General features: G+C 41.4%; 1 protein-coding gene across 1 annotated transcript; it reads right to left on the bottom strand.

Moving 5' to 3' along the window:
• Positions 1 to 2,032: 2,032 nt before the first annotated feature.
• On the bottom strand, positions 2,033 to 2,736 carry LOC138011008 (uncharacterized). Its single transcript, XM_068858028.1, has 2 exons — positions 2,620 to 2,736; positions 2,033 to 2,523 (listed from the first exon to the last, which is right to left on the bottom strand). Exons 1-2 carry the CDS (start codon positions 2,734 to 2,736, stop codon positions 2,098 to 2,100), a joined length of 543 nt encoding a protein of 180 aa, XP_068714129.1. The 3' UTR covers positions 2,033 to 2,097.
• Between the last annotated feature and the right edge of the window lie 5,342 nt (positions 2,737 to 8,078).

Raw genomic sequence — 8,078 nt, 5'->3', positions numbered from 1 at the left:
TATATGAATGAACTTACAATTGTAAATTAATATTATTCTGAAATCTATCATTCCCATCTTTCTTGAATTGATAAAATTCTGTGGACTGTTATTATCATTACATATTTTTTGGCTTTCAACATAACTTAAGCACATCACTCGCATCTGCACTTTAGGGCATTTGCGTCCACCTTTGCATTTAGTGTCCAAACTGAAAATCGGGCCCGTAAAGTGTGTTGTCCGTCTTCACATTTTAAGAGTGGTTGTCTGTAAGGATCGAGAATCGGCGGTCAGCGACCCATTTGGCGAATCCCTGATATTTTGCCCAAAGTTAGCCTTGGGTAGACTATTTTCAAAAATTCCAATGATTTTGTTTACTTGGGAAATTTGGCAAAAATTAAAAGTGCGGTTTTTTGGTTGATCAAAAGGTGCGATGATGAACCTCCGCCGAAGTCTTAAAATAAAATCAGTTGACCTCAAAATAACAAGAATTTCAAAGCAATCAATCTTCTACACTACCAATGTTTTAATCTTTTCAAATATGATAGTACAATGGTTTTTCAGGCCATTTAGAAAACAACTTCGGAGACCGCTTTCGATGGCGGCAAAATGTAGCTAATATTCATCAGGATAAAAATGTTCCTGGTATGTCAGTTTTTAACAATTAAGCATTGCAGAGCTAAAATATAGGTCTTAAAGATTTACCAAGTAAAGTTTCAAGGTCGAACTCGGAACGCTTCCCTTCGAAGGAATCGAAACTCTGAGCAATGTTAACGTGCAAAAATGGCGCTGGATTTATAACAAACATCTAACATTATAGTTACAATCACCTGCGTTAAAATATCAAACTAAATTTTCCTTTGACAATTTTAAGTTTGCCACTTATAGAAATACCCAAGAACTCATAGGAGACACATCCAGTGCTTTGAACAGATCAGTTTGATGTAGATAGTCCACTTTGGTTATCGCAAGGCAATGTAAACAAACCTGATAAATCAGTTAAACCAGCCGCCTTTGTGTCAAACTATCCATGCATCCAGGACGTTTTCCTAGATATTTATCGTTTGCCAAGGTTTCTTGAATGAAATAGTAATTGTGTGACTTTAAAAAAAACGAAGGTAGTTTGCTGGAAAGATCGTTGAAATGGAAAAAATTAGTTATTACCGCGACAATAATAATAACCGGCAAAGTGCCACATTATAGCTTTTGGCGGTATTTAATCATACAACGTTGCTGAAAGCCATTTTCCACTACAGGGAGAGTTTGAATCGACGTTAGTTTTCACAATTTCAAACAGTTTTTGTTTTTAGTATCTGAAACACGTAAGGCTACATGTGTTAAGAAATCGAAACAAACGGCATTCTGTCATAAACCGTATGTTGATATTCGAGTCCAGTAAATGTAACGCAATCCCAGTTACCCTCTCCCTTCCACCCAGCGTGGTCTTAAAAGTTAAACGAGTTAATTTTGCTCAAATTAGTATTTTTCTAAAACGAAGTATTATTTTCACGAACCGGTAGGAATAATAATATTAAAAAACAACAACAATAACTTCCCACCCGCGGGATAAACGTTTTGACATGTTGTCACGATGGGGGTGGGGAAGGAGTACGTTTAGAAGTAAAAATTTTTCGCAGAGTATTTTTCAAAGTAAGATCTTTGTTTTAGGTCTTGCTAAACGCAGTTGTAAAATGAATTTCATTACTTCATCCCGGTAGGGGAGCTTTCTTTGATATTGTTTTTTTGGTTTTGTTTGGTTTTGTCATTGACTCTCAGACTTGGGGAGGAGGGGGTAGTCTCACTTCCTGTGGAGGCGGCTCTGATCGCAATATTCTCATTACGTAAGTGGCTTTAGTTCAACCCCAAAACAGTTCCCTTCATTTTCATAGTTTAAAAAAAACCTAAAAGGTACTTCTACAGCTGCAGTCGAACCCTAGGCGATACCACTCCACAGATTTCATCCTCTAAAAGGCACCAACCTAAGAGGGAGAACCTGGGAAGGAGGAACCAGTAGAACCTTGGCAATTTTTTGAGGGAGTACCCCTTCCCCCCGTTTTCAACCCGTTTTATAAAACTGGTTGTGGCTAAAACACTTCCAGGAAGCTATTAATAAAAGAGTTACTTTCGGCATGTGCACTTTTTGGCTATTTCCTCTAAGAGTGCCAAGTATGGAGCCTTCTTGCGCACAGGCGGGACAGGTGCATCAAGGCCGAGATCCTCGCACAAGCGCTGAAGCATCGGTAGCTTGAGGACTTTCAAGTTACCACTGAGCGCCATCTCACATAGGTTGTACTGATCGTATACCAGAGGATGGTTGAGCTGAATAGTTTCAACGACATCCTTCGCTGCACTAAAGTTAGCTTCCTCTTGAGATGCCCGGATATCGGCTTCATCTGCTGGGTCCTTTTGCCGTAGTGTAGCGCTTTGCCTTGAGAAGAAGGACACAATCTGCAAACTGGTTAGGAATTCTGAGGACTGGAAAAGTCGCACACCATCTGCTCCACGGGCGTGTCTCATTTCCCTCGCCACAACCTCGGCGTCAAGCTTACGGCCCATTGTTTGACCGATAGAGAATTTCGCCAGTAAGTAAGACTTTTGCTTTTCGCTGAATCTATACGCCTTCTTTGCTGCTCTGAGGGCCCATCCGTCATTTGGTACAAAGTGACCCTCCTGGTGAGCAACTGGGGCTTTAAGAGAGGGCAATATGCCAACACCTTCTTCCAAATGGGTCTTGTACCCCATTTTCGCTAAATCCATTAGAGAATATTTCTCCGGGGATCGGGAACATTTTTCTACAGACAGATGTTTCTCTAAAGCAGACACTCTTTGGAACACACGAACGCAGCCGTCTTGAGGACAGGAATAAACCCCTGTGGATAGGTCACTGTCTTCCGAAATGACACCAGATGGCTCGGCCACAGTTGCTGATGTTGAAGCTGTCTGTCCAACCTGTTTTTCAGATTTACATCGGAAGGAAGTAAAATCTTCTTCGGAGAATGATTTCTGAAGTACTTGGTATCGAGGACCTTGGGTAAATAAATTAATACCAATAAAGAGTTGTTTTCTGATTTCTTTTTCAAATCATTTATAAGTTTATAAAGCAATACATGGGTATTCATAGCTCGGTTAATAGAGCGCTGCCGCGCTAACGTACGTAGAAGTTATGGGTTTTCCCGTTTAAGCCACCCAAAAAATTGAACAAAATGGTAATTCTTTAAATTGCTCCTACAACTGCGACAATCATTTCTTCATTTATCAGAACCAAGAATATTGCGTGGGACTCCAAAGGTATCTGATACATGTACTTGCAGATAATTATTGTATGGTAAGGTTCTCCAATAAAGTAAGGGTCTTACACTTTTGCATTTTAATACAGAACTTAAATTTAGCGGCAACTCATCCATTAATTCTCAGTAGCTCACTTTTAGTTTTAATTCCCATACTTACTTGATGAAGATCCTGGATTGATGATTTTTCCGCGACCAACACAATACGCACGCCAACAGGTAACAGACTCTGTAGAGCTAAACTCAAAATTGTTCAGTTTTGTAATGCCAGTAATAGTTTGCCCACTGTCAGGTGTTTCGATGATTGTATCAAGGGAAACAACTCTTACACCTTTCAATCCACCATGCGATAATAATGCGTCTTTAAGCTCATCGGCAGTGCAAACATCATTGCCTTCATCAATAAACGCCCTGATATGTCTTTTACAGCTTGCAGCCAGCCGGTCTGCTGCCCCTTTTCCGCCTTGGGGATCGCTAAAATCTACGCGGACTACTTTTACTCCAGTGCTTGCTGCCATCTCTCTGCAAGCTAGTATCGTGCGAGTGGAGTGGTAACAGCCTGCGTTGTCTTGTCTGAAGTAGGCTTTGTTTATCTCAGGGTGCTCGTGCTTGAGTGTTTCCAAGACATGATGCATTATGGATGCCACAGCTGAACTCCCCTGGCTGCAGGACTGAACTGCGTGGATAAAGGCTTGCCACTGTAGTTCCTCCTCCTTCCGTCTGTACACCACCGATATGTGCCATGATAACCCACGCTTGCCAAACCAGTCCGTTTGGGACTCACGGTATCTATGAGGAAGAAACTTCATCGCCCAGTCGTTGACGATAAAAACTGTCTCCTGATCAAGAGCGTCGATAGCGTCCAAACGAGCCTGGTCCTGGTGAGCCGACCTCAGCAGATGACATTTCCATGACTGGATGGCAAGCACAGAAGCGTTGACTAAGAACAGGGCCTCTTCTTTGTCATCTTGCGTGGCAAACGATGCTCTTTCTACTGCAGAGGAAATGTTCTGAAGAGTTGAGTGCAGGATCTCACATTGCTCACAGCATTCTTCGTGTTTGTGGCTACACTGCTGCTGCAGATCAGGACTGGTGGAGTCACTTAAGGCAAACACACTGCAATGACTCGCAATCTCAGATGAAGAACACACGTGGACCTGTAAGATGTTTAAACACACAGCATTTATTGTGACAAATAGTGACAATTAAATCATTCTTTAAATTTTATACTTAAAGTCTTTGTAAAGAATGATTAAATTCTTTCCAATTGCTGTATTTATTCAATCAACCGCCCTGGGCGCTTATTAAATTTTTGGACCTTGAGAGTGGGCGCTTATTCGAGGCTGGGCGCTTATTAAATTTTCAGCAAAAGTAGTATGTTTATTTTGTAACAAAACAATAAATGGTAGTACCAAACGCAAAGATGTAACAAAAGGTTTCTGTAAAATACTCTGAAGAAAACTCCGCCTTCGGGGAAGTCTCTTGAGTACTTATTCAATATTTTTCGGGGGGTTAGTTTGCGTGGGAGGAAAAGGGGGTGGGCACTTTTTCGAGGCTGGGCACCTAATCGAGGTGGGCGCTTTTTCGAGGTTGGGCACTTATTCGAAAAAATACGGTATTATTATTTTTAATTAAGCCTTACTTTAAAATCACTTTTAAGGTATAATTTTGAACCCTTGAGCACTTCCACGTACTGCAACTCCCACTCTTTCCCGAGACCGAGCTCTCCAAGTCGGCGGACTAAATTCTCTAAGTCTTCAAAGGCACGCGCACCGTCTGCGGCTACGTAGTCAAGTCCTTGGAGAGATTTTCGGACCGAGGCCTTGCATTCCTCCAATACACGAAGCATAGTACGCTTACTGAATGGTTTAAAGCTAGTTTCGTGGCAGTACTGAGCGTACTGACGTGCTATTCTTTGGGGTATCATCGTCCTTATGACGTTTGGTATCTCAACAACGTGGCCAGAAGAGAGTTTCAACGTTTTCTGCCCAAATGGTAGATCCTGCACCAAATGCGGACTTGTTATATACGATAAAAAATGGTCAAGTTGCTTCAGATCAACCTTTATCCTCGGCGAAGGGTGGTGCGTTGTGGGAGCCCCGCTACCATACTGTAAGCGATGCAGGTTGGCCAAGCTATAGCGATATCTAGTTAAGCCTGGTATAAATCTTGAAATATCATTGAAGCTGGCAACGCCTGACATGATAGACAAGATCTGCCTTCTTGTCTCCCACCCTTGAGCTTTACCGTATGCCTCTGCTAAGGCCTGAAGATAATTCTTGGACGTTTGTGATAATTCATCGAGTTTAAGAGCTTTGTTCATGGCAGGGGACGAGACGACCGCTTGCCGAAGAGAATCTGCATAATTAGGTGTAAGATCTTGTAGGACTGAAGAAAAGATCTCCACTGTCCTTTTGGTGTATCTCTTCTTAGTGCTCTCTCCAGCTTTATCCCATTCCATCCAGGGCTGAGTTATTGGCGGGATGTTCTTCAAAACCAGATATTCGTTCAACTTTTTACGAGGTTCTTGCATAGTGGTTGGGGCCTCGTCACTCGTCGAAGAAACAAGACTTCCGGTATCCGGACTGAGGAACGTCTCATCATCCCGTCCTCTTGACGATATCTCCAGCCTCTTCAGTTCAGTTGCAAGATCATCAGACGATAACTCACTACTAGTTGTTTCTGCACTTGAACGGCCTGTTTCCCCCTCTACCTGAAACAGTTGAAACAAATATATTGTGTAATTACTATAAAGCATGATAAAATGTTTATTTTGTTTTATTTTATTCATAAGCCAACACCAACACAAACCCGTAAAGAAAGAAAGAAATGAAAAGAAATCCCCTAAAGTAAAAAAGGATTAAAAAGGAAATGAAAGAATGAATGATGAATTTCTTTTTGGAAGGAAAACATTTCATACCATCGTTAAAGGAGCCACTTAAGCGAACCATTTACACTAGTGTTTCTTATTACTACTTACCAACAAATGGGGCTCGGGTAACTCTTGCAGGTGCGAGACCCCGGGGACGGGCTCCACCCCACCTGAAGCAAACACTAGAGTTTGGTTGGGCTTTGCCTGTTTGCTGATATACTCGTTGCATTGTTTACAAATTGCTTTAAATGGAGAAACAAAAGCAACACAAAATGAACAATATAATGTCAATATACTGTATAAACAATACATTTAAAACATACATAGAAAGAAGAGAACTTCCTGCCCGCAAGACCAATGATTTTGAATGAGGACTGCAAGGTGTGCTTGGATTACCCGCACCCCCAAGGCAAAAGTGACCCCTGCGTAATACAAACACGTGATAATTAATACATCTTAAAAGCGCCTTTCCCTCTCCTTGCACGCTCTCTCCTCTCTTGTCACTGTCTCGTGGAAATTTCTTACTGTTTCTTTAATAGAGTGCTAGCAAACTCCTCGCCTTGTGTGCCACCTTATATGTGATTCTTAACCGTGAAAAATTACCATTATCTACCAATCTTCGCAGAAAAGTTTGCAACTTACGTGATCCAACTGGAATACATGTGTTCGTGGTTTTGAAAATAAACCCCGACTTCAAGCTATCCACTCGGTGGCTCCCTTTAGCAGTTGTAGTTTTATGTACTGCTAATTCTTAGGGCACTGTACACATGGTCTTCCCTGTCCTCCAGCGGATGCCGAAATCAGCCCTGTGCCTTGGACAAATGCTCAAGGCATAGTGATGTTCTTACACAGAGAAAACCCCTAGAAGGAGAATTTGTTGAGAATAACCACCCTCAAGTGCACGATGATAAAAAGTAAAACGTATAATAATAATATAGCTGATAAAAAGACCAAAATATTATATTTTAGGGTGGTATTTACCTGCTCTGGCTAACAGCAACTTTATTTCAGATCCTAAACCCTCATCTGCGCTGAGGTTTAAGATCCTTAAATGGCCAGTTACATCTTTTGTACAGTCTTTGAGCGCAATACATTCCAGCTGACCAGGATAATCTGTGGACTGACTGCAAGGTGTGCCCTGGGAAGGGGTGACCTTACCTAGAAGCGCTTTGTAGCTACAGTGAGCCATTCAAGAAAAGATGAGATCGAGTTAAACAAGGATATATGACCAACGCTGTATTTTCAACCTGTTGCGAAATGTTGTTGCACAATAGTGACGGGTGTGCTCGTGCGCACGGTTGCGTGACTCTCTGGTAAATTTCCTGTGCGCCAAGCATGCACGCATTTCGAAGCACCACAAATGGATCTGAATATGAACTTTAAAGCCTCTGATGTGTTTTTACAGAAAGTTTGCAATGGTGGACACAAAATGGAGAAAAGGATAAGGTAAATGTAAATTTCGTTTTCGGTTTCAGTCGTTTCATGGTGTCAGTGCCAATTTTACAATTAATTAGTGCAGTCTTTGTTTGTTTGTTTGGGTTTGGATTACTTTGTTTAACTCCTTTTCACTTCTGTGCAATTCAACGAAAAGTCGTGAGTTGATAGTATTAAAAATATTTGGAGTACTGTATTGCTCGCATCCTGAGCGCTTGAGACATCGAAACAAGGTTGCATTTACAGGATACGGCGCTTTAGGAAGATCAAGTGACTGAAGTAAAAATTCCAGGCAGTCTTGAGATATGTGGGGTTAGTAATTCTTTTCAACCCATCTTTATTTTGAAACTGTTTAGGTCTGAGAGGCCAAATGTGTTTATTGCGTTTAACCTAATCTAAAACGACTTGTGAATTTCAAACGAAAGAAGATATGGAAAGTGCCCTTCTGATCGAGTGACGGGACGAGAAAAATGTTTTTTAATGTTTGTTGACAAGCGCTGATAAGT

The sequence above is a fragment of the Montipora foliosa genome, chromosome 7, assembly GCF_036669935.1.
Source record: "Montipora foliosa isolate CH-2021 chromosome 7, ASM3666993v2, whole genome shotgun sequence".
Lineage (NCBI taxonomy): Eukaryota > Metazoa > Cnidaria > Anthozoa > Scleractinia > Acroporidae > Montipora > Montipora foliosa.
This window is presented reverse-complemented; position numbering and strand designations above follow the sequence as displayed.

Bases quoted from the DNA above. Each gene is read 5' to 3' on its own strand.
- LOC138011008 (XM_068858028.1), bottom strand. From the start codon at position 2,736: ATGGATTTAGCGAAAATGGGGTACAAGACCCATTTGGAAGAAGGTGTT. The intron at 2,524-2,619 runs GCCCTCAGAGCA...ATGGGCCGTAAG, and splicing joins TTGTACCAAATGACGGATGG to CTTGACGCCGAGGTTGTGGC.